General features: G+C 49.7%; 1 protein-coding gene across 1 annotated transcript in view; it reads right to left on the bottom strand.

Moving 5' to 3' along the window:
• The window catches only part of DSCAML1 (Down syndrome cell adhesion molecule like 1), a 364816-nt gene that overhangs the window by 16021 nt on the left and 322071 nt on the right, over nt 1-26724 (bottom strand). Inside the window, 6 exon segments of the mRNA XM_011964833.1 lie at nt 647-800; nt 7323-7462; nt 15213-15368; nt 17926-18072; nt 21449-21689; nt 26406-26476. Of these exon segments, the coding sequence (XP_011820223.1) occupies nt 647-800; nt 7323-7462; nt 15213-15368; nt 17926-18072; nt 21449-21689; nt 26406-26476 (909 nt within the window).

The following is a 26724-nucleotide window of genomic DNA, read 5'->3' on the forward strand; positions in this document are numbered from 1 at the left end:
CCTGTGCAGCTGCTGCAGCTTGCCCTGGGGATGAGGCCTTGGAAGTGTCATTCCTCTGAAAAGTGGGGGTACATCCCCCATGGCACACTCATGTCCGGTCAGAGATTCAGTGGGGCACTCCCTAAGAGGGTCTGATTCTAGCCCAGAGCCTCCTTCACAGCATGGGATCTGTGAAGGTCTGTGGATCGCAGCAATCCGCCACCGCTGGAACCACTCCTGCCGGGTGTCCGGTTCAGCTCGGGGGCTCTCCTTTGAGCCTCGACTGCTCTGTGGAAGCAGCACACCCTGCTGTAGCCACCTCTGGAGGAGCTGAGCACTGGGACAAAGGCCCGGTTTTCAATTGGAGGTAGAGGCGACTCCCCGTTTTTCAAGTTGGGGGAGTAGGGTTTGGAGTCAGGAACTGAGTGCACCCTGTCCACCCGCCCCAGGCAAGAGCTGGCTGCAGCCTGTTGTGAGGCTTTGCTGGAGTCAGGGGGCAGCAGAGGCCCAGTCTTGGTGTATCCAGGAGGCAGGCGAGTGGCCAGTTCCTCACAGTCGGGTCGCAGATAGAGCGGAGCAGGCAGAGCCCCTGTGTGAGGAGAACCAGGATTCTGGAAGGGAGCTTTTGGAAGTGTTTGCCCCTTTGCCCCAGCCTCAGGCTTCTCACCCTTGCCAGCAGGCTCGATGGTCACCTTCTCGCTGCTGTTGCCCCGGCCGGCAGAGGTGACGGCGGCCACCCATAGCAGATACTGCTGACCACGGTTTAGGTGGGCGATCCGGTAGAAGAGCTGCTCTGGACTCGTCTCGTACTCGCTGGGAGCCTGCGGGGCAGAGGCAAAGAAGCTCTAAGAAGCAGAACTGGGGCCCTCCAGCCTCTGAATCTTCCTCAGTGCCTGGGGCTCAGAGGAGAGGATGGTGGGGTCAGGTGGCAGGCAGGATTCTGTCCTATTTGCCCTTTCCAAGTTTTGGAGATGCAGCGGAGAGTGTGCCCTGGGCTTGGCCCTTGGGAGCTGATGGGCCTGCCTCGTGGTGTTGCTGGGTCAGCCTCAGTTTACCTCTTTAACTGATCCAGGCTCTGGCAACTGTGGCTCAGGACAGGGGATGTGAGTGATTTAGGTGAGGGATGGGGTAGCCAGGAGAAGGGAGAATGGGGGACAGGGGTTCCCAGGAAAGCCCTGAGGAAAGAGTCTTCAGGAAGAAACCAAATGACTGCCTCTGCCTGATGAAGGTTGGAGACAGGCTCCTGCAGCCTGCCCTGGCTCCCAGTCACCTCCTAGTCCTGCCGTCTAATTACCACTCCTGCATTTTGCAGGCAGCATGCCCACCCGTCCAGGGAGGGGGGGGCGGGAGAGGGAACTATGAAAGCTTTACTGGGCAGCACTTTATTAATGATTATTAGTGGTATAGATCACCATATATATATTTGTAGGTTATACAAATCTATAAATTTTTTTTAAACAAAATGATAGTTTTGACAAGTTGCCAACAAAACAATATCGGATCCCAGTGGTTTTACCAGTTGCTTTGATGAAAAGATTATGTTGCCTTGGAAACCAGAGGCTCAGATATTGAAATGAATTTGAGAAGGAGCTTTTGATAAGCGCTAGTTTGCAGACCTCCTGTCAGCCTCTTCCCTGGCACGGGCGGGATGGGGCTGACTTTCATTTTATTTTATTTTTTGGTCAGCCGCGGGGAAGGGAGAGGAGGACAGCACCACGGCCCCTTTGAAATCAGAATGGAAGTCCAGGGAGGGGGAGCAGCCCCAGGACAGATGGGGGCCCGAGGCCAGAGGGAGCTAATAATTAGTTATCTCTGCAGTCATGGGATCTTGCGCACACACGGTCACAGGCGCGCACACATGTAGACGCATGCACACACGTGCTGAGGAACAGACCTCCAGGCATGTATGGGCACAGAGGGACATTCTTAATGCCCCATAGAGGGGCTGAGAGGCCCAATAACTTATAACAGGAGGAGGCATCCTTTTTGGCCCCAGGAAATCTGCAGGGAAATGTTAGGGGAAAAGGCACAGGCGTCTCTGCAACACACACACGGAGCTCCCTGGCATACTCCTCCTGCCTCCCTCGTGGGGGTCTGGCCTTGAATCCAGGAGGTCCGCGGGGAGGGGCAGGTGCAGAGCTACCCTTGAGCCCTGGTGGTTGGGAAGCCTTTTCAGGCCACAGCACTCTGGGACTGGTGTGCGTATCTGTAGTTGATATGTGCTTGAAGTGTGGGGTGGCGTAGTGGCTTCAACACCTGCCTGCCCTTCCCCTGGGCATATAGCCCGTAAGGTTGTCCATGGTTTCTGGACATTCAGTTTTCTCTCTTGTAAACTAGGGAAGTAATACAACTCTGCCCAACCTGTGTGTGACTGAGGCACAAGGAGGGAGGGGTATGCACGTCCTTTGTAAACTAAGACATGTTCTTCTCTGGGCTCATTTTTGGTGACAGTATAGGAACGTACGTGTTTCTATGTACATGTGCATGTGTGGAGAACAGCTGAGTGTATATGCTTGTGTGCATCAGTGTATAACTGAGTATATATTTGTGCCTACACAGGCAGGGAAAGAAATTCTGGTTTCTCTTTGTAGGTATTAGCATCCAACCCAGATCCTGGGTGCTTTCTTTTTAACCTGGATACCGCATGAGTCTCCTAAAATCATGGTCAAAAGCACACAGCCATATCCCCAAATACAGTTCCAGTGGATCAAAGGTTTTTAAAAAAGGCAAGCTATGAAAGAAGAAACTATAGGTAAATATTTATCCAGTTTTCTAATCATAAAAATCAAGGCAAAATCATAAATGGAAATGGTTGATAAATTCAGCTTCTGTAAAAAGAAAAACTATGGTACATCAAAAACAGAACTAAAGGCCAGGCGTACTGGCTCACGCCTGTAATTCCAGCACTGTGGGAGGCTGAGGCAGGCAGATCACCTGAGATCAGGAGTTTGAGACCAGCCTGACTAACTTGGTGAAATCCCCTCTCTACTATAGTAAATACAAAATTAGCCAGGGGTGGTGGCGCATGCCTATAATCCCAGCTACTTGGGAGGCTGAGGCAGGAGAATTGCTTGAACCTGGGAGGTGGAAGCTGCAGTGAGCTGAGATCATGCCATTGCACTCCCGCCTGGGCAATAAGAGTGAAGCTCTGTCTCAAAAACAAACAACCAAAACCAAAAACCAGAATCAAGAGGCAAGCAATGAATTGGCAGAAACTTGCAACTTATATGACGGAAAAGGGCTGTTATCCTTAATATGTAAAGAACACTTATAAATCAATAAGAAAAACAGGAGAAACACAAATAGAAATCTGGACAAAGGACGTAAATTGACAATTACCCAAAGAAGAAAAATATAGCCAATAAACATATAAAACCTAACTAGTAACCAAAGAAAGGTACTTTAAAATAAGGCACATTTATAAAAAGCCCATCTAACAAAAATTAAGCAGAACAAAACAGAAAACAAATGTAGGATCAGCATAGGTGCAAAGGACAATGCTGCTGGCCACTCCCCCTGCTGGTGGAAACGTACATGGGTGCAAATGCTCTGAAGGGCAATTTGTAAATCTGTATGCAGAACTTTAAGAATATTTACACTCTTCGTGACCCAGGAATTCCTATGGAAATGTACCCTAAGAAAATATTAAAATATGTGCATAAAGACTTCTGTGAAGGATGCTCATTGAAGCGTAATTTATAATGGTGAAAATTTGAAAGACACATTAAATATAGAATAATGGGAGACTGGTTAAATAGATTCTGTAAACAGCCATTCAAGATCATGTTTTAGGTCAGGTGTGGTGGCTCATGCCTGTAATCCCAGCACTTTGGGAGGCCGAGGTGGGCGGATCACTGAGGTCAGGAGTTCAAGACCAGCCTGGCCAGCATGGTGAAACCCTGCCTCTACAAAAATACAAATATTAGCCAGGCGTGATGATGTGTGCCTGTAATCTCAGCTGCCTGAGAGGCTGAGGCAGGAGAATCACTTGAACCCAGGAGGTGGAGGTTACAGCGAGCCGAGATGGTGCCACTGCACTCCAGCCTGGGCGACAGAGCAGGGCTCTGTCACACACACACGAAACAATGTTTTAGAAGAGTATCTGAGGGTGTAGGAAAAGCATCAACAGGCATTCCATGAAAAAAGCAGATTGCATTACATTATCTATGATATTATTTTAATTTGGTTTAATGAAGCACCTCAAAACCTGTACTATATATACAGGTCAAAGACTGGAAGACTATATACCAAAACATCACCAGTGTTTGTCTGTAGGAAGTAAGAGTAGAAGTAATTTTTACTTTCCTCTTTATTCTTTTATATGTTTTACAGATTTTCTATAATAAAATTGCATTATTTTTATAATCAGTGAAAAATGTATTATATTGTTAGTAAAATGTCTACCAGGATTCAATGCAGCTGTGGCTGTCCCCAGGGGTAACTCCCCTAGAGTCAAGGCCATACACAGTCTTTTCTGAGGATGCCACAGGTACTGGTTCATCCGCTCCTGCCAGCATGTGTGAGCACACACAGTCTCAGGTATCTGCCTATGACTCCAAGCTCATGCCACGGTTTTGCACTGTCATTGATACACACGTGTGCCCTCATCCCTCGCACCCTCTCCCAGAGCTGTCTTTCATAAATGAGTTTGTGACTTTGTTTGGAATTTGGAATAATTTGTGCAAAGTGATCATGTCACACACAGTGGTTAGGTCCCCAGGTACCCAGGACCCTCACTAAGTTCAGTTTTCCCCCAGCCTTTGCCCCCAGTTCCCCTACAGGGCTGAACTGAAGTTCTCATCACATCAGCAGGACTTGTGTGATACTGTCTGATGGGAAATCGCAAGACATGAAGAAGATGGAGGGAGGGTCCCAGTGTCTCCAGCAGCAGCAGGAGGGGAGGGAACCAGGAGCTCTGTTCTGGAGCCCAGGAGAGGAACCCTGAAGCCTGAGTTAGCGAGGAGGCGTGGCTCCCGGACACCAAGCCCTTGGAAAGACTTCATTATCAGAGGAGGAAATGACTGCAAAAGTCCAAGCTAGAGAATGACTACCCTTTCCCACCAATTAAGGAAAGGAAGCTTGCCCAGTATCTGAGGCTATAGAATTGCCAGGCTGCTACTGATTCATTGTTCACGGAACATGTATTCCATGACTAGGATGTTCCAGGCACAGTGCTCAGCCTCTGGGGCCCAAAGATGAAAAGATGCTGCCCCTGTCCTCATGGGGGCCTCAGAGACCAGGGTGGAAGACAGATATATGAACAGTGACTGCCTTCAAATGTGTTCAGCGTCTGACGGGGGTGAGGAGCACGCCACGGGAGGAACCCATGGGGCAAAGGTGTGGAGGTGTGAAGAGGCACAGTGTTGTCCAGAATTGTGAACAGCTCAGTGTCCTGAGAACCTAGAGAGAGTGTGTGTGTGTGTGTGTGTGTGTATGTGTGTGTGTGTGTGTGGCAGAGTCGAGGGGAGACGGGAAAACAGCAGAACACATGGCTGAAAGCATTGCCCGAAAAACACCAAGTGTCTGCACCAATGTGGAGTCCCTGGAACTCTTATCCCCTGTGAGTGGGGGTGTGACTGGCATGAGCACCCAACAATGGCAGGCTGTTCTCAGCGAACACCTGCAGACCCTGTGACCTAGCGCTGCCTCTCCTAGGTGCACACCTGACAGAGACCCAGGCCCATGAGCACCCCGAGACACACACAGGAATGTTCACAGCAGCGCCATTTGAAGAGTTCCAAACTGAAAACTGCCCCAAAGCCTTCCATCAATGGATACTAATGGCTAGCACAATGGATTGATAATTGTAACGTATGCACACAAAAACTAGACAGAAGAATGAATGAGCTATAACCACACACAACATTGCAAATGAAATTTAGGAATTCAAAATAATGTTGGGTAAAAGAAGCTGGACAAATGGTATGACTCCATTTATACAAAGTACAAAAAGAAGCAGCACTAATCTATGCTATTGAGGTCAGGATGATGGTTCCCCGGGAGGAGGGGCAGGCGGGGACTGGAGCGGGGCATGGGGATTCAGGGTGTTGTAATGTCCTGTTCCGTGCTCTGGGCGCTGCTGCTTGGGTGGGTTGTGAAAATTCGCGGAGGTGTACAGTGATGACGTGTGTGCACTTTGCCGCATGTGAGGTAGTGGCTGTGAGGATGGAGAGGAGGGGCCACAGTCAGTGGGCTTCCCCTCTGGTAATAGAACTCTGGCCTCACTGGCGGGGAGCTGGGCCACCTACCATTCAGAGGGTAATTCAGAAAGACCGCAGGAAAGCGGAGAGTATAGGAGGAGATGATGACACAATTACTGAGCAATTTCAGGGCAGCTTTCCTGGCGGCCAGAAGCTCATCTGCAGATCTCAGGCTGATGCCCAGTTGTTGATGGAGGGAGGAGCAGTCCTCCTGCACCTGCTTCTGCTCCTTGCTTCCAGCCCTGGGCATATCTTTCTGAGAGTACTCCTGCCCCTCTAGTGTGCTCCCCTCTGCCACCCACCTCCACTAGACTGGAAGCCCCTTGAGGGCAGGTATCTGCTCCTGCTCCCATCCCTAGAACAGGCATGCTCTATAGTAGTCATTCAGCAGGACTTTGTGGTTGACTGGCTGGAGATGATGAAAGAGGCAGAGGGAAAAATGCATATGATGGGATATAGGTGCATATCCCCCTGCATCCATCCCCATCCTCCCTTCCCTCTCTGTGGGGCCCCTCCCAGGATCAGTGGAAGGGCGGGGCTAGCCCCCTGCCCTATGTCTGGCCTGGGGGCTGCCCCCTCTGCTCCGAGGGTTAGGGCAGATACTGCAGACTCTCAATTCTCTCCTCTTGCCTGAGCCCAGGCCCTGGCCCAGAGATGCCTGTGCCTTCTCTCAGCTTTCCCCCATCTTTCCTTCTCCCTCAGCTTGCTCCATGTGGAGGCGCTCATGCAGGGCAGAGCTCCAACAGCTCCTCTAAGCCCAGACCAACCGCATTGAAAGACGGTTCATTCCCAGAGGCCACAGACCAGTCTGGGGACCTGCTGGGAGCTTCCTCTGTGAGCCAGAGCAGGAGAGCTGAGGCTGACCTCCCTTCCACCCTGCCTGGTTGGGCATGACCCACCTGACTCAAAGGAGCCTCCAGTGCTTGGGACCATCTTGCAGCCTCTGGAACAGAGGACTGACCCAAGCTGGACACTGAGTAAGGCTTCGGCCACTCTAGGTGGCCAGTCCCCATTCTTATCTATGAATCCAGGCAGAAGCTCAGACACAGGCAGCTTCAGAGTTTGGTCTGGAAGCCAGCTGATCTACAGGGTCCCTTTTCTCTCCTTCCATCCCCTTCAGCATCTGGCCCTGAACTCACTTACCGGCTGCCCAGACCCGGGGCTGGAACAGAAGATGGTGTACTTGCGGATCACCCCGTTGGGCTTGGTAGGGGGGAGCCAAGACACAACCACACTGCTAGCTGAAGAAGGGACAGCTTTGATGCCAGCAGGGGGACCTGGAACTGAGCAGGGAGAAGGCCTGGTCAGTGGAGAGAAAACAGGAGCACAGCCTTTGGGGAAAATGACAGGGTTGGGAGAGGGAGGCAGATCAATCTGGGAGAGCTTCTTGGAGCTGCCATCCTTGAGCTGTGGTTTAGAGAAGGAGGGGGTCCGTCCAGCATGGTAAACAGGTAGGAGGAGAAAATGATCATTTTGGAATTGTAACAAAGTCTCTGAAATGGAGGCCCTTGGAGTGCCAGCTTCAGAACTGTTCGGCCAGAACCAAGGACTTACAATAGGCAAAAGAGAAACAGAACCTATGAGGAATTCATCTTGATCCCTCTGACCTTAACCCCTGACCCTCACCCCCTTACTAACTGTAAGCGTGTTTTTAGCGGGAAAACACCCGGCACCTGTCACTTTCCTTTTTGGCCTGTGAGTTTCTCGAAGCTGGGACCACAGCCTGTTTTCTGGCATGAGCCCAGGGCATTGCGCTTGGAGTGCTGGCTGGGCCCTTTCTGGAAGAAAGTCTACCTTAGAAGTGACTAGGAAATCCATCTGAAGTGGACTCCGACTCTTATGGACTCTGATCTCCCCTTGCCCTCCTCTCTGGGCCTCTCCTGCCTAGCTGGGACCCCAGGACTCTGCCTGGGGGACTGGAAGCTTCCTGTTCTCAGCTCACACTGCCTATTCTCATCTCTCCATTGTATGGTTGTGTACTTGTTTTCCTTCCAGAAACTTTTATGATCTTTTGAGGACAGTGATAGCATCCTATTCAATTTATTTTACCTCTCTGAGCTTCAGTGTCCTCATTTATACAATGGATATAAGAACTGTATTAAAAGGTTGTAGTGAGAATTAGTGCTAATTAAAGTACTGGGCAGGCGTGGTGGCTCATGCCTGAAATTCCAGCACTTTGGGAAGCCGAGGCGGGCGGATCCCCTGAGGTCAGGAGTTTGAGACCAGCCTAGTGAAACCTTGTCTCTACAAAAAGTACAAAAATTAGCCGGGCATGGTGGCGTGTGCTTGTAATCCCAGCTACTAGGGAGGCTGAGGCAGGAGAATCACTTGAACCCAGGAGGTGGAAGTTGCAGTGAGCTGAGATCACGCCACTGCACTCCAGCCTGGGCAACAGAGCAAGACTCTGTCTCAAAAATAAAATAAAATAAAGTAAAATAAAATAAAAGCAGCTAGCACAGTACCTATTGCATAAGACACTCAATAAATTATAACAATTATTATTTTTGCATTCTGTCTCTCACCTCTCAGCTGATGGCACCTACCTCAATGTTTTCTTTCCTAGTCAATCACTTGGGGCTAAATAAAATAACTAGATACAGCATCATCATCCTTCTGGGGGCCTGAGTCCAGAACCTGGGAATTGTCCTTGACTCCACCTGTCCTCCCTGCTACACAGCCCTGTGTGTCACTTCTGCTGGATGTCTCTGCAGCTGTGGGGTAAAGGCGTCCATGGATGGCCACTGGGGTAAGTACACTAATTGGAGTGTTCAAATCTCCATGCTTGCACACTTTTTTTCCTATCAGTTATTGAAAGAGGTGTGTCAAAATCTTCCACTGTGGTTGTGAATTTGTCTCTTTCTCCTTGTAATTCATCAGTTATTGTGTTTATATATCTTGAGGTTATATTATTCAGTACATTCAAATTTAGAATTGTTTTATTTGCCTAGTAAATTGTTTTATCAGAACAAAGTGTTCCTCTTTATCTCTACTAATTCTTTTTGCCTTAAAGTATAGTATGTCTGACACTAATATTCCAGCTTTCTATTAGTTTGCATGATATGTCTTATTTTTTCCATTCATGTTGAACTTTTTTATACCCTTATGTTTTATACATTTCCTGTAAACAGCACATATTTGGGCATTGGTTTTCACCTACCATCCTGATGGTCATTATCTTTTAGTTGGAGGATTTAGTTAATTTATCTGTAATGCGATTACTGTTATATTTGGGTTTAAATATACCATCTTACTAAATACTTTCTATTTGTCTCATCTATCCTATCCCCATTTTTTCTTTTCCTTTTCTTTTGTGGCTTCTTTTAATTAAGTCAAATAAAAAATATTCTATTTTCCTCCCTCTATTAGCTTGACTATTACACAGTCTTTCACTACTTTTAGTGGTTCCACAATAGATTACAACATGAATCTTTAGTTTACCAAAGTCTAATATCAATGGGCACTTTTCTTCTCAGACAATGCAGTGACCTTAGAGCTTCCATTTACCCTGTCCCAACCTTGCCATTACTGTGTATTTTATTTCACTTTATTTTTATTTTTTTGAGACAGACTCTCACTCTGTTGCCTAGGCTGAAGTGCAGTGATGTGGTCTCGGCTCACTCACTGCAACCTCCGCCTCCCAGGTTCCAGCGATGCTCCTGCCTCAGCCTCCTGAGTAACTGGGACTATGGGTGCCCACCATGACGCCAGGTTAATTTTTGTATTTTTAGTAGAGACAGGGTTTCACCATGTTGGCCAGGCTGGTCTCGAACTCTTGACCTCAAGTGATCCACCCACCTCGGCCTCCCAAAGTGCTGAGATTACACTGAGCCACCCCCATTGTTGTTTAATTCTATATTATACATCATCATCATCATTGCTGTTTTATGCAGCCAATATTAATTTAGATTTACCCATACATTCACCATTTAATTGCTTTGCCTTTACTTGCTGCATCACTGAGCTTCCTTCTACGATCATTTTCCTTCTAGTTAAAGAATATCCTCTGATACTTCTCTAGGGCAGGTATGTTGGTGATACATTCTCTCAGTTTTCATTTGTCTGAAAATGTGTTTATTTCATCTTCATCATGAAGAATAGTTTTGTTAGGTATAATATCATAGGTTGGTAACTGTTTTCCTTACATATTTTATATATATATATAAATAAATCATTGTCCTTTTTTCTGGTTTCCATTGTCTCTGACAAGTTAGCCACAATCTTATTGCTCTTTCTTTGGAGTAATCAGTTTTTTCTCCTCTGGTTGCTTTTAAGATCTCTCTCTGTTTTCTTTATAAGCTGTCTCTTATACACATCTAGATGTGTATAAGAGACAGCTGTCACCCAGGCTGGAGTGCAGTGGCACAATCTCGGCTCACTGCAACCTCCGCCTCCTGGGTTCAAGCAATTCTCTGCCTCAGCCTCCCGACTAGCTAGGATTACAGGCACCTGACACCACACCCAGCTATTTTTTTGTATTTTTAGTAGAAACAGCTAATTTTTTGTATTTTTAGTTTCACCATCTTGGCCAGGCTGGTCTTGAACTCCTGACCTCGTGATTCACCCGCCTCAGCCTCCCAAAGTGCGGATTTCTTTAATGTGTGACAATAGAGTTTGTAGAGCTTCTTGAATTTGTGGCTTGATATCTTTCATCAGTTTTGAAACATTTTCAGACATTTTATCTTCTACTTCATTCTCTGTCTCTTCTTCTTTGGGATTTCTTCTCACTGCATCCTCTGTGTCCTTGATACTTGGAATGTGGTCTGTGGATAATTACCAGCATCACCTGGGAGCATGTTAGAAATTCAAAATCTGAGGTTTCACCTGAGACCTGCCAAATCAGGATCTGAATTTTAACACGATCCCCAAGTGATCTGTATACACACTGAAGTTCAATGTTTCTTACCTGCTGTTTTACTTTTCCATCTATTTGTCTTTCTGTGCTACATCTGGATATTTTCTTCTGCCTATATTCCAATTCATGAGTTATATCTTCAACTATGTTTAATGTGTTATTAAACTCATCAACTGAGTTAATTTCAAGTATTAGGGTATTTTCCCCTAGATTTTCCATTTGATAGTTTCCAGTTCTCTGAAGTTTTCAATCTTGTCAAACATAATTATCTTTAAGTCCATGTTTGACAAGACCCAAGTCTGAAACCTTTGCGGGTCTGTTGCTCTTATCTGTCTTTTTTTCCCTGCTGGCTTTTGTTAGCGTTGTCCCATTATTTTTTATTGTATTCCAGACACAGCATTTGCAAAATAGTTTGTAGAAATAATTTGTGGCATCTGCTGATGTTATCTTCCTAAAGAGAGGATTCATGTTTGCTCCTGATAGGCACCTGCAATCTGGGCACTAGCAATCTGGGGTAACTTCAGTTTCCAGTATTGGGATGATTTGAAGGTGAACTGTCTGCTTTTGGTCCACTTTTACCCTTAGAGTGCCATCCTTCATGGTCTCAACTCTAAGTGAGGGGGATTCACCAGACAGACCCCACATCCTGGCAGGCCCTGACCTCCAGTTCATGTCTTTCTAGTGCTGTTCAGCTTCTCGGCCACTGCCTCCAGATTCAGCAGATGTCCCTTAGGGAAGGAGCTGCTCCAAATGTCAGGCTCACCTCCGGGGCCTCTGTTTTCCCCTGGATCCCGGCCTAATGATTCTTCACTCTCCTGCTAGCTTTCTGATGCCTTCAACAGGTGTTCTGAAAAGTAGTTTGTCCATATTTGCTAGCTGTCCTCAGCAAGAAGAAGCGTGAGTTTAAGTCACACAATCCACCCTTGCTGGAGGTAGAACTCCTCTGATATGTTTCTCTGAACTTGTCACTGCCATTCATCCTCAGTGCTGCTGCCCTAGTGCATAACTTCCTCGCCTCTACCTCGACAGGTTCTAACCGGTCTCTCTGACACTAGTCCTTATTACCCACCCTTTGCCGGCCATCAACAAGAATTACCTTCCTAAAACGTGGGTCTAGTCATGCCTCTTCCTCAGTTAAAGGTCTTTAAAGTGGTCTAAAATCCAAGTCAACTTTGCACTTGGAGGTCATGTTGCTAGGTTTAATATTCACAGACGGAGGCTGAGGAGTCAGCACTGGAGCTCATTAACTGGGTCCAGCCAAGCCAGCCTGAAATCATGCTTGGACTAAGAGATCTGGACTCAGTAAATAAACCTGAATTTATGTTTGCATTTTGTTCTTTTAAATTTCTTTCGCTTTTTTCTAAATTTCCTGATACTGTTTTTCCTTTAGAAAAATTCAAAATCCTGAGGGTGGGGTCATGGTGTCTTCAGATGAGGATATTTGCACAAGCTCCCACACCAGGGCTGGAATTGGACCACAGACCTGTCTGCTTTCCATGCCAACTGAGCAATAACTAATAACTTCCACCTATGAATGGGAGAGCCTGGTGGAGGTGGGGTGGCTGTGGAGGACAGGCAGAGTTGACTGCTACCCTCTGCCATTCCTTCCTGGTTCTTGCAAATAGAACCTCACTTTTGCTTAGGTACCTGTGTTCCTCCACACTTCAGAGACAGCTGTCTCTACTGCCCACACTAGAGGGTATGTTGTGCTTGGGGTAAATTGGCCACGATAATTCAATTTGCTGTTTGGCGACTGGCTTAGCAAGAGGCATGTGGCCCCACTCTGGCCAATGGGAAATGAGGATAAGTCTGTTGAGGGGGTTTCTGGGAAAGTTACTTTGACTCCCAAGAGAGGCATGCCCACAGGAAGAGATTCCCTCTTCTCAGTCTGAACTCTATCTTGTCTGGTGTGATGCCTAGGGCTGCAGCCATCTTGAAATCCTAGCAGGGGCAGCTGATATTCAGAGGATGGCAGAGCAGAAGGCTGGGAACCTCTGACTTAACCAACCCTAGAGCTGTCCTACTCAGGACTTCTTGCTGTATGTGATAATAAATGTGCTTATGGCTGAAATCTGTTTTCACTGGCTTTCACAACAAACAGCTTCCTAACAGACACAAGTAGTTTGATGGAAAGGATAAAGTATGTGGAGACAAGAAAGCCTGGATTTGTCCCCTGTTAGTTGAGTGGCATTTGGAAAGTAGCTTTCACTCTGGAGGCCTCGGTTTTCTCCCCTGTAACGTGGAAATAATGCCTCCCTCCCGGGGCTCTTGGGCGGGTTAAGTCATATTATGACTGCTGTTCTGGATGAGACCTCATCCGACACTGGGTTCTTTGTGACCTGGGCTTCCCCTTGGAGGCTCTGATGCCGCTTCCTTTCTTTTCTTTCTTTCTTTCTTTTTTTTTTTTGAGATGGAATCTTGCTCTGTCACCCAGGCTGGAGTGCAGTGCTATGATGTCGGCTCACTGCAACTTCCGCCTCCTAGGTTCAAGTGATTCTCGTGTTTCAGCCTCCCAAGTAGCTGGGATTACAGGTGCCCAACCACACCCGGCTAATTTTTGTATTTTTAGTAAAGACAGAGTTTCCCCATGTTGTCCAGGCTGGTCTCAAACTCCTGACCTCAGGTGATCCACCCTCTCTCGGCTTCCCAAAGTGCTGGGATTACAGGTGTGGGCCACTGCATCTGGCCTGAAGCAATCATTTCCTTGCCAGCACCTTGGTAGCCATAAAGCAACTGCTATTTGCTAGTAGTTGACATTTTAGATGTAGTACTAGTACTTGATGAGGTACCACTCTCCCCATTTTATCATGAGGAAACTGGGGTTCAGGAAGGCTAAGTGACTTCCCCATGAATGCCAGGCTGGGGGTATGCACTTCCGCTGTATTTACCAGCGCCTTTTCCGTGCTGCAGTGCTGCTTCCCGAAGGTCAGGGGCAGTGCTTCTTTGGGCCCGGGCTCCTGCTGTGTATAACCATGTGTGGCTCTGGGCAGAGGGCTGAAGGCTCCTTGCAGGGAAGGGTGATGCTCCTAGACCTCTGGATTCCTCATAGGGCCTTGCCTTGATCAGTTAAACAGGTAGAGGTGCTTATGGCATAGGCCTTGCATCAGACCAGGGGGCAAGAAGAAGCCTGGGGGCTCCAGGGGCTCATTTCTAGAGGCCAAAAGGTGCCTGAGTGTGGCCCTGAGGCCTCAGATGGGACCAGGCTCTAGATGCCATCTCAGCTTAGTCTCCACACTGGAGCAGGTGGCTCTGCCCGGAGCTGTCCCAGGAGGCCTTGATGGGAGGATTAATGACAGGAAAAGTAGGGCAGGCAGGTTGGTAAATATTGAATTGCTCAGGGCTTAAGGGGAGAGGGGGCCTGCTGTAGGGGGAGAGGGAGGGAAAGCCTGGAGATTAAGCTGAGCTGGGAGCTGGTCCAGTCACCAGGCACTGGGCAACAATGGCAGCTTCTCCACCACCACTCCCAGCCTGAGTCACTCGTTTCAACACATTAAACCCTTCCAGTGCCTTCAGCCAAATTGTTTGGGTAGGATCTAGGCTCTGGGCCTCCATATCCCTTGAAAAAACTAAGGGCGAGTGGGGAGGAAGCCATCATGCCAAAGATGTCTTCTGCTTCTGTGCCTGCTGTGTGCCAGTCGCTTGTCACACCTCTTCTAGTAACAGGGCACCCGGCCCAGAGCGCTCACCTATGAAACAACTAAGTGATAGAGCTGGGACTGGGAGGGGAAGAAAGTGGCAGGGCTGGAGGCAGAAGCCCAGAGCCCACCTCTATGGGGTGACCACGAAGTCCATAACCCGGGATGTGCTGAATGATGCTCCTGCTCCCCCCCAGCCCCAACATCTGTATCCAGAGGAAAGCAGGCTGAACGCGTCAGGGGAGCAGATGCCACAGAGAGAATGCCCTTGGGGTAGGGGGAGAGGGTTTCTCTGGCCTCTGATTCAATGCTTCAGAGAGCAGGTGTGTGTGGGGAGGCGGGGGGAGGTGCAGGGAGGTTCACGTTGCTTATCTGCTCATGCATGAATCCGAGAGCATTTCCCCAGAGTCCTCAAGGCCACCCTCCAATGGCTCAAAGGGCAGGAGAAAGGACAGTACCCTGCTCTCACCCTGCCTCCTGGGGTGGGGTTGGGGGTGAGCATTGGGCAGCAGGACCAGCCTGTCCCAAGGACAGGCCTGGACTCACCGTCCTCCTTGGTCTGGATGTAGAGCACGCTGCTGCGCACGCCGTCCCCAGCCTGGGTGTAGGCCAGCACCTGGACGCTGTAGTTGGTGAACTTCTCCATGCCCCGCAGCTCCACCCGCTCCCGTGTGGTGGTGATATTCTGCATCTCGCCCCACTCTGCCAGAGACCAGCAAACTCTGAGGGCCCAGCTCCATCAGGCTGTGGCCCCTGCTCCTACCCCTGCTGCCTGGGCTCTGCTCACACCTACTGCTCAGGCTCAGCCCTCCACTCCATGGAGGTGAGGACTAGAGGGTTTTTCACCTTGAGGTACCCAGGAGCAGATGTGGGCCACTGCCCCTAGGCCCTGTCTCTCTCCTTAGAGACAGGGGCAAGCCACAGATGCTGTGAGGGCAAGCCACAGATGCTGGCCTGGACCCGGCCTCAGTTGACTTTGCACCAATTTCACCTTGACATGCTCTTTAAAACGCCTCTCTCTCCATCTCTCCAAGCAACATTTCTCCCTCCTGCTACCCAACTCCCTTCCCATGGGAGAGCCTGGAGTGGCTTGGACATGGGTGGGAGGAGGTCCCGTCCAGTAGGCACAACTCAGCAGCCACTCCTCCTGCTGCCCAGCCCGCCTTGGGCCGCCATACCTCCCTGGGTGGTTATCGACCTGAGGATGACGTGTGACAGGCTGAGGCTGCCTCTCCTGCCTCTGACTACTCCTGAGCCAGCACCCTGGACTCCCAGCTGGGTTAAGGGGTTGAGTGACCCGTCTGCCTTCTCCCCACCGTTGGAGACACCCAGCCATTCCCTGCACAGAAAGCCTGGGTGAGGCTGGTGGAGCCGATAGCCTCAGCCAGGAAGAGCTGGGACACTCCTGAGGCTTAGGGAGGACCCAACATCCCGGCCCTGCAAGGACCTTCTCATAGACTCTAAAGAGGAGCTTAGGGAGATGGTCCCACGAGGGCCAGAGTTGTAAGAGAAGGAAAAGGGACAGACTCTGGAGCCTCCCACTAGGACTGCTGGGCTTTCAGAAAGACAGGCCCAGTAACGGGCTGAGGACCAACCTCGTAGACATGAGTTCCTGGAGACCCACCTCCCAGCACCTCGTGGATGGTCCAGGGCAGGCAAAAGGCCAAGGAAGAGGGCCTGGCCAGGAAAAGCAGTGCTGCCAGGATCCAGAGGATGAGAAGGCTGTGCCCAGCGTGAGAAGACTCCAGGTCAGTGCAGGAGGACCCCCAGAGGCCGGAGCAGCAGGGCCTTCCTCTCCTGGAGTCAAAAACCAGGCTGGCCTGTCCAGAACTGGAGCCAGAGAAAGGGCAGGAAGAGGGCAGCGTGGTCAAGTGTCCAGCTGGTCTTTGGGGATTGCCGAGGCCAATACATTCCTTAGGGGTTACGCTGGAGAAGCCCACAGGCTTGGAAAAGAGGAAGCGAGTTCTGGAAAACAGGGAACCACCCTTTACCTGGTTCCACACGAATATGAATGTAGTGAGGTCACATTGTGAGCAGCGTGGCCTGGCACTGCACAGCAAAAGAATTGGGGAGACCTTCAGGGAACTCAACCTGAGCTAGAGCCCTCTGCTTTTTGTGGGAGAGAGTGGAAGTGGCGGTGGGGAAAGATGCTTCCTACTGACAGTGTGTCTGGGCAGAGCGGAATCTGGATGGGAGAGGGGACCGTAGTAGCGCTGGACAAATGACTGTGAGCTGGATTCCAAGGTCCGCCAGGAAAGAAGAGAGGGCCCAGGGGGCTGGGAGGCAGAAAGTGCAGGAGCCAGGTTGGGGGCAAACTCATTTTAGTCCTTTGTGGTCTATTGAGATGACTAAGGCCTTCAGTGGAATGTTTCCATAATTTGGGACGCTGGTCCTCTGACCTGTGTGAGCTACAAGCCTCCAGGTCGCATGAAGGTCTGTGTACACCAGTGGCGGGAGCTTGGTGTGCCTGTAGGATGCTACTCAAACCTGTTTGCACATTCCAGGGCGAGGAAGACATTCAGAAGTTTGGGCCATCTTACTGGTTTCTCTCCATTTGCCATTCCTACCCCCCAGCTCCACTGTGCGCACCTCTCTGCCCTTCTCTGGGTCCTGGGCGGCTTGTTTGCACAGAAAACACACCTTGCTGCATGCCTGGCTCCAGTTGGGTTTGGCCAAGGGAGGCTCTCCCTGGGTTCTGGTAGCCCTGCTTCCTCCCTTTCCCCCTTGGCCTTAGGTGCTGCCGGCTTCCTGCTGATGCTCGTCCCAGGTGCCCACCTCCCTCCTCAGTCCCTTCATTAAATTCTTTGATTGCCCTATTTGAATGTACCGACTATTCCCCACTGGTATCTGACTCACACAGCCATAAAGGCCTATTATCAACACGTGAAACTAGAAAAGCTGATCTGCCCCTTTCATGCCCCCAATACTTCCCCAAACACATACTGTTGTCTGGGAGTAGCTGGGTGTCTCCTTCCTACCCCTCACCAGAGATGCCACCCTGTGTACCACCAACCCCCTTGCCCCTGCCTCTGACCTCAGTTGAACACGGAGGTGTGCAAGTGAATCCCAAGCCCCTTCACTATCCCCTGGCCCCTATAGCCGTTATCGTCCTCTTGCGGCCTCCCCGTGTGGAGAAGAGGGGCTGCACTTCCCCTTGCCATGCCGTAGGAGGATGCTTAGCTCTAACTACACCTGGGAGCAGACCCCACTGACCCTGCGCCTCTCCCCTGAGGCCCAGCCATCATCCCAGCAGACTCACCCCCATCCACGTAGAGGGACCAGAAGATGACCCGATAGCCTTTGAGGACGCCATTGAGGGTGCTGCGCGGGGGCTCCGACCAGGAGATGACGGCCACGTCAGAAGTGATGGACAGGGCCCGGACATTCTCAGGGGGCTGGCTGGGCACTGCAGGGGGTCAGGGGAGAACCAAGGGTCCAGTCAGTCATGGGTGTGAGTGACAGTACAGCAATTATGTCCCAGGCTGGATTCCATGGTCCAACCAGAGGAGGGTCCAGTTAGACAAGTGGAGGGACCTCCTGACTCGCGGGTGCTGAGAGTGAGAGTTGGGGCAGGGAGGCCAGGAAGTGAACCGAGTTTCCTTTCCTGGAGATTGGGGCAGACAGAAATCTTTACAGACTTGGCTCCTTGTTCTCCGGGTAGCACATTCCTGGTTGTGGTTAAATCCTGGGGAAGAAGGTGATGAACTCTGGGCATGAGCCCCTGGGAATTCCCCAGTGGGCCACCACAGCCCAGGGAAATCCTGCTGTGATGAACGTGACAGACCCGGAAGGCCACCAAGCCAGCCCTGGAGGTGTCTGCAATGCATCATCTCATCTGACGGCTGCCAGCCCCTCTGTGTCGTCTGACCAGGGGTCTGGGCCAAGGCCTGGTTCTTGTGTTCCTGTGTCCTTGTTCCAAGCTGAAGGGAAGGCAAAGAAGGGAAAAGGACTTCAGCTAACCCTGGTGCAGGAGAGGAGCTTCCACCGGGACCTCGGGACCTCTGGGACCATTAAACCTTTGCTCATGCCCTTGTACTCGAGCACACTAAAAGGCCTGGATGATGGGAAAACACTCTCTGAGACCAGCTTAGGTGCTTCTCCTGCCGGCCACGCTGTCCCTCTGAGAGCCACCTTTGAGTTTAAGCTGAGGCTCACCCTGGGGCGCTGTGCAGCCTGCCCCTCCTGAGACGACAGGCCTCCGAAGCCCTATCCCCCGGGATCCACCTCAGCTCGGGGGAACTCCGGTGGCACTTCCTGCTGGCATCCGAGGGCCAGGGACAAAGCGCAAGACGGAGTCTGCTTTGCTCCGAGTGGGAGAAAGGAGGCACAGACTGGCTGGAAGGTAATTAGATCCCATTGCCCCACAAGAGGCAACTCTAATTTTTATGAGCATTTAAATGATAATACATCATCCTAACGATCCTCTTTGAGAATGATTATTGTTTCATATTACTTAGGTGTAAAAATATAAGCACCATGTAATTAGGGACCCAGTGTAATAAACTAATACAGATCGTCCGTTCGAACAAAATGAAGGTAATATAATTATGGAAAAGACACTATTGCTAAAGCAGGGGCCCTTGAATACCCCAGGAGGAGTGCTAATATTGCCAGGAAACGATCAGGATCTGACAGGCTAACGAGGGCCTTAATTAAGTATGAAAAACTGCTGAGCAAATGCTGCTGGAAACTTTCTTCTCCCCTCTCCCCCTTTGTTTTGAAAATGACTCCATAGCCCATGCTGATCTCTCCCTGTTGGAAATTCCAGGGGCCCCCACGAGGGGGCCAGAGGTGGGCCTGGCGGTGCATGGGAGCTTAGTGTTCGGTGGGGCAGGCTGGCCTCGGCTTGGGACAGCTGTTCCCTGGACACACCTTCCTAAAGTCTCCTGCATCTGCATCGCTTGTTCCTGCATCCAGCCTTGCTCCCAAGCAAAAGGGAGGCACAAGTTGAAGCAGGAAGGGTATGGATGGGATTCAGAGATTTTGATCCAGACTCTGTTATTTTCTGGATAGATGGTTCTGGATGAGTTAATCTCCTTGAGCCTTGGCCTCCCTGCATAGATAATGGTGCGACTCTTGGTGCTATGATTCCCAAAGGTGCTCCCTGGACAAGCAACATTGCCTGCGAACTTATTCGACACAATGCGTCCTTTTTTTTTTTTTTTTTTTTTTTTAAGAGATGGGGTCTTACTGTATTACCCAGGCTGGACACCCGGCTTAGAAATGAACATTCTTGGCGCCCACCTCAGACCTGCTGAAGCAGAAGCTCTGGGGGGTGGAGCCCAGCAACCTGCATTTCCCAGACCTCCAGGAGGCTCTGCTTTGTGCTCAGGGCTGAGAACCACGTGTTAGGCCACTGCTGAAATGAACACTCCTGGCACTAAGAGGAGACAAGCTGATCTTCCTCAACCCGGCCAGGCCCGAGGCCAGCATCTCAGGGTGGGAGGGATGGAGAGGGATAGCGAGGGCCATGGGCTGAGGGTTTGGTTGCGGTGCGGCTCTCCTCCCTCCCGCTGGACTTCTCTGCCATGTGCCTCTTTCCTTCATTCAGTTCTCCCCTCTTCTCAGGCGCTCAATGCTCTGGGGCTATTGAAGTCGGCCCCATCTTAAAGCCCAGCTTTTGCCCCAGAATCATCAAATGGGAATCTCTGGGGTTGAAGCCTGGCATCAGTATTTTGAAAGTTCCCCAGATAATGCCAACTGGTGGCCATGTTGGGAACCATTGGTACGAGCGTATCTACTGTCAGGTGTTTCTGACCTAATGTGTCCCCCATCCCCTGGGTGCTGCATTTTCAGAGAGGGCGAGGTAGGCGGAGGGCATTGCTTCCTGTAAAGGAATGGCTCTCTAGTGGTGAAATGCTTGGTCTTCTGATGGGAATGGGGAAAGGGCATTCTGCCCTCTGGACTATTGGTTTTGCTCTGTTGGGGCGGGGTGGGCAGGCTCTGACTCAGCGGGGCTTTAGTCTCAGACCCTAGTTTTGTGTTGGGGCATCAAGAAGGAAGATTGGAAGAATGCTCTGCTTCTTCTTTATTCTGCTCTTTAGGGGACAGAGGTCAGCCTGGCCCCGTCTCTGGGAGCATCAAGGGCCATGTCCTTTTTCTCAACCTGGTGCAGGCTCAGGTACCAGCTGGCATCTTCTCTGTGCTTGGAGAGTGGGCATGTTCCTGCTGCCTCCTAACCCTCTCCTCCTGGAGAGACAGGGCCCTTTGATGTACTAATCAGAGTGTGGGGTTCTCTCTAGTCATCGAAGAATGAAGACTTAAAAAGCTGGACTCTAAATCCTCTGCTGCATACACGTTAGGATCTCTTAACTCCTCAGCTTCATCTCAGGTAGATGGTGGACAGGTTCCAGGCTAGAACACAAAGGCAATTTGGCTCCTGCCCTTTTTCCAAGAAGTTGTAAAAGAGGAGAAATAGGACCAGGTGTAGAGGGAAGAGAGAGGGGTTAGGGTGCCAGGAAGAAGGAAGAAGGCCGAGGGAGAAGCGTGAATGGGGAGACAGGTGGACAGGCAAATTCTCAGACAGGCCAACAGGTCGACAGAGACCGGATGAGTAGAGCATCAGTCAAAAGGAAGGAGAGGCCCAGTATGCTGAATGGCCCATGCATCCCTCAAGGAGCCAGTGGACAAGAGGAAATGGCTGGGATGCAGGGAGCCTGTGTGGAACACAGGACCAAGATGGGGCCCAGGGGCAAATGGAGGGACCCACAAGCCCTCTCTGGCAGCTGTGGCTCTGCCCATGTTGGGGATCTGTGCCCACTCCCCTCTGCTTGGGCCCTCACCGTCCTCCAGAGTGGTGGCATTGATCTCGCTGGATGAGGGCCCCGTGCCAGCCCGATTGAAGGCCTGGACCACCACCCCATACTGGGCGAACTTCTTGAGGTTGTCCAGGGTGTAGACCTCGCTGTCCCCCGTGGCCTTCATCTCCACGATGCTGTACTGCCCGTTGCTGCCGGGGCTATTCTCTCTGTAGCCGATCTGGTAGCCCCTGATGACACCGTTCTGCAGCTCCTTCTTGGGTGCCTGTGAGCATGGGGAAGGGGTGGGGACAAAGAAATGGGACATTCTAAGATGATGCTCTTAAAACCAAGGTCAGATCATGTCACTCCTCTGCCCCAGCCCTTCAAAGGCTCCTGTCTCACTCAGAATGAAAGCCAAAGTCCTTACAATGGCTGCACCGCTCTGTGTGACCTGTGACCTCCCATTACCTCTCAGATCCCCTCCTGTGCCCCTCGCTTCCTGCACCCCAGCACTCTGGCCTCTTTGGCCACATCCCCATCTCAGGGGAAACACTTCTCTCCTCTGCCGCGTCCTTGCTGAAATGCCTCTTCTGAATGAGGCCTTCCTTAGCTCCTTATGTAAGACAGCTCCCTGCCTGTCTCTGGCACTCCTTATTTTTCTTCCTGGTTTATTTTCCTCCACAGCACATAGCATCATCTGACAGTCTATAAATTCCACTTATGCATTAGTGAAATCTGCCTGTCTGCCTGCATTAGAACGGAAGCACCGTGAGGACGAGGAGTGTTACCTGCTTTGTTACTATTGCACTCTCCGTGTCTAGAATGGTGCCTAGCATACGATGGGCCCTCAATACATACTGAACAAATGAACGAATGAATGAATGAATAGGAATATCATTTGGCATGGGTTCAGGGGCCTGGGGAAAATAGAACAGCAGACAAAAAGTAATCAGATGGAGAGGGAGGTGAGCAATTAGTTTGAATAAAAAGAAAGAGTCCCTAGATACCACTTCACATCCATTAAGATGGCTCTTATAACAATAATGGAAAATAAGTGGTAGTGAGGATGGAGAAATGGGAACCCTGTACATTCCTGGTGGGAATGGAAAGAGGCGCAGTGACCGTGGAAAAGAGTTTGGCAGTTCCTCAAAAACTTAAACATAGAATTACCATACCACCCAGCAATTCCTTTCCTAGGGTTTATGCCCCAAATAATTGAAAACAGGGATTCAGAGAGATACTTGTACACTCATGTTCAACGCAGCATTATCCAGAATAGCCAGAAGGTGGAAGTAACTGAAGCGTTCACCAGGAGATGAGTGGAGACGCAGAATACAATATTGCAATACAATGGGGTAGTACGCAGCCATGAAAGAGAGAGAGCACTACCATCTGTCACAACACGGATGAACCTGAAGACACTGCACTAAAAGAAATAGGCCAGACCCAAAAGGACAAAAACTACTGTCCGATTCCACTTAGGAGGTACTTAGAATGGTCAAAATCAGAGAGAAGGAAATAGGCTGGGAGCGGTGGCTCACGCCTGTAATCCCAGCACTTTGGGAGGCTGAGGTGGGTGGATCAACTGAGGTCAGAAGTTGGAGACCAGTCTGGCCAACACGGTGAAACCCCATCTCTACTAAAAATACAAACAATTAGCTGGGTTTGGTAGCACATGTCTGTAGTTCCAGCTACTCAGGAGGCTGAGGCAGGAGAATCGCTTGAACCGGGGAAGCGGAGGTTGCAGTGAGCCAAGATTGACAGAGCGAGACTCTGTCTCAACAAAAGAGGGGTGGAATAGAGCTTTCATGGGGAGCTCATGTTTCGTGGGTACAGAATTTCAGTTGGAGAGGATGAAAAAGTTCTGGAAGTGCTAGTGGTGATGGTTGTACAACATTGTGAACGTGCATTGAACTGCACACTTAAACATGGTTCAAATGATAAATTTAAGTTATATGTATTTCATTAAAACTAAAGAAAAAAAGATCCCTGACTTTCACCTGGGTGCAGCCCCTGTGGGAACACTAAGACTGCATTGCCTCAGACACCACGGTCAGGGACTGGGGAATGGTGAAGGCTGAGGCCCCGAATGAACCCTGGATGGAGGCACAGAGATGGCAAGGACTTGAAGGTTAGAAGGGGGCTGGTGGGAATGAAGACTGAGCCCAGTCAGCCAGGAGAATGGAGAAACTTCACTGGCATCAGTCTGGGGCTGGAAAACACTCTCACCCCAGGCTCGAACCCTGATACACACCCAACCAGGTGCGCACGCACACACACACCTCAATATATCCATTCACACCCAGAACCAGGAGCATGTATCCAGACCCATCAAAGCAAACATCTTAGTCCACACCCCCACTCCCGACCAGATACATTTAGATCCACGAATAGAAATTGGCTCCTTTAATGACCGGGCCTGCCCATCTATAAATTGAGACAGAACACCCACCCCAAGTGCATTTAAAAACAGCTTGAATCAGGGTTTTAAAGACAATGAAGTTAATTTAAAAGCCCACCTTTTATTGTACTAAAAAATAGTGAGATCAAAAACAATTAAGTTAGTAAAACAGCCCTACTGTTTTTTTTCTAGTCAATGAATGTTTTAAATGAACTGCATTTTAAAGCTCACTGTTAACTCAACAAAATGAAGTTTTAAATTTAACATAATTGTTTTGAACTCACTAAATAGGTGTGTGTCTGTGTGTGTGTGTTTAATTGACTTGATTCTTTGTTGCTGCTTCAATATTTCTCTCTGCACTTGGACAGTCCTGCTTGCTGGTCTGCAAGTGGACACATTTTTACATTTGGGTCTTGTATCTACACATGTATGTCTATGCACACGTGCACACACACACACACACACACACACACATCCTTTATGGATATAAATGTATCTTCACATCGACACCCATTCTCACATTTCATGTAGGTATATCTATACTGACACACATTGAACATCATTATACTATGCCACAGATTGCCTACATGCCCAGAGCTATGTATACCATGATATATACCTGCATACGTGGCCACATCAGCATATACTGACAGGCCTCAGACAGGCATGCAGGCGCACCCCAATCCATCCATCCAGATAGATTCACATATTTATACAAATCTTCACAGATCCTTCCTCCCTCCTTCCTCTCTCTTTTTTTCTCTCCTTCTCCATCTCTTCTCTCTTTCTCTGTCCCCCGCCTCTCCAAAGAGCCACAGTCAGGATTTAAATCAATCTTAACAATATTTCTCTGGCATTAAGAAATCAATAGGGCTGATTGCAAATTTATGTCATAAAGCAGGGGCGATCCATCTCGTGGAAAGGGCCTTAAAATGAAGTGACTTATCTTCAAGTGAATCTTTATTTTCCATTAATCTGTTTCTCAATGTTAAAAAAAAAATCCCCTGAGAAGTCAGTCCAAAATTTATTGACCATCTGGTTCATTCTGAAGTTCTAACTTTCTAATCAATTTTATTTTTCATTATGAGACTTTGGAGAAATAAATCTGATTCCAAATTTTTATCGACCTGTGGGTCAGAGCTTTGTAGCCCAACGTTTCAGTATTTTACATATTTATTCATCCCTGCCCCCACCTCCTGGCTGCCTTGGAGTATTTCTAGGATACAGGTCCACAGCCAGGACACAGCCAAGAGTTTGGGATTGGATGCCAGGCCTCACCCCAATTTCTGAGGAGAGCCCTGGAACCCAGAGCTGAATCTGGAGAGGAACCCTGGCTCCAGGTATCCACTAGGTGGGCTGCCTCCAGGAAGGACCAACCGCCCAGCCCTACCTCACTTTCTTCTTGGTCATGCCTCTGGGAGGGAAGGAACCGGGCTGCTGCTATGTGTGTGAGTGTGAGTGTGTGTGCACATGGTCTTAGGAAAAATATCACCAGGTCCTTTTGAATCCCTCTCATTCTCAAGTCTACCTTTCTAAAGAGCCCAGAAGAAGGACTCAAGCACCTGGGCTTTTCCTATAAGGAGAAGAGTCAGAAAGTCACCACGGATAACTGGTCCCTGATGAAGACAGGCAGCCCCCGAGCCCCACTGTTAAGATGGGAAGGCTCCAGGAAGAACACAGACAGCCCTGAGGATGCTCTCTGATCCACAGCCCTGTGCAGTGGCTGTGGAGGGAAGGCTGACTGGGGCTGCAGACACTGTGTTGCAGTCCGAGCTCTGTCTCTGCTAGGCAGACCATCTCACGTCTTGTCTCCATGGCGTCCTCTGGTGGAAGGGGATAAAAGTGCCTTCTCTCGCTGCTCCCCAGGAATGAGGAGAGGGTCAGATAAGTTGGTAAAGAGAAAGCACTTGGAGACTGGAGGATGTAGTGAGACAGGAAGTCCCTGGATTGCCAGCCCTTCTGTGCCCCTGGAGGGGTTTGGTGGTAGGGCCAGAAGCTGCTCAGGGAAGCATTTCTGAGTCCTGCGCAAGGTCATTCTGTTCTGTTTCCCTGCCCAGCTGTGGAATCTCCCCTCAGAGTTTCTTTAAGTGACAGATGCTTCAGTCACCCCCTCTATATTTTACAGGTCTTTGCCCTTAGAAATGGCTGTAGCACATACTGGTCTCTTTTCTCCACAGTTCCTCCACCCTCAGAGGTAGGGAGGGCAGTTACTTTCATCCTGATGTTAGAGAGGAGGAACTTGGCATAGAATCAAATCTACTTCCAACCTTATTACAACATGTGGGGTTTGGAGGATGGGCCAGCACAGCTGAGGAACCATCTTCCCTCCTTGGCACTGCAAGTTTTTCATTCCACCCCAGGCAGAGACTCCCATCAGAGAACCAGGGAGGAGTGGGAAGTGGGGGTTATTGGGCCGGGGGGACCTGCCCTTTGCCTCCCTCTCCTTCTACCCCTCAAATCTCACTAGGTTTAGTGACAAAACAGGCCTGAGCATCATATAAGACTAGAGACTAGCAAGCCTGCTGGGAGCTTCCGTCCTGGATTGAGGAGAGAGGAGGCAAGGGGGCATTCCAGGGGAGATACCTTAGACACACTTACCTTCCAGGTCACCTGGATGCTCTGTGAAGTCACTGGCTGCAAGGTAACGTCCATGGGGGGCCCATCAGGAGCTGAGCAGGGTAGGGGGGAGGAGAAACATTACAAGTCAAGACCTGGAAGAGGAAGGGGTTTTATGTTCCCACACCCATTCTCCTGAGCAGGAGGGCTCCTGGGGAGAAGACTAAGCACAAATGCAGATAGCAGAGAACTTTTGTTTGAGTTCCCCTGAAAGTATCTAGGGTTTCAATTTCCTCTTCATTCTCCATAATTTGCTGAAAATATAGGAAACAATGATAATAAGATACTACTGTACATGCAG

Source organism: Mandrillus leucophaeus, unplaced genomic scaffold (genome assembly GCF_000951045.1).
Source record: "Mandrillus leucophaeus isolate KB7577 unplaced genomic scaffold, Mleu.le_1.0 Scaffold71, whole genome shotgun sequence".
Lineage (NCBI taxonomy): Eukaryota > Metazoa > Chordata > Mammalia > Primates > Cercopithecidae > Mandrillus > Mandrillus leucophaeus.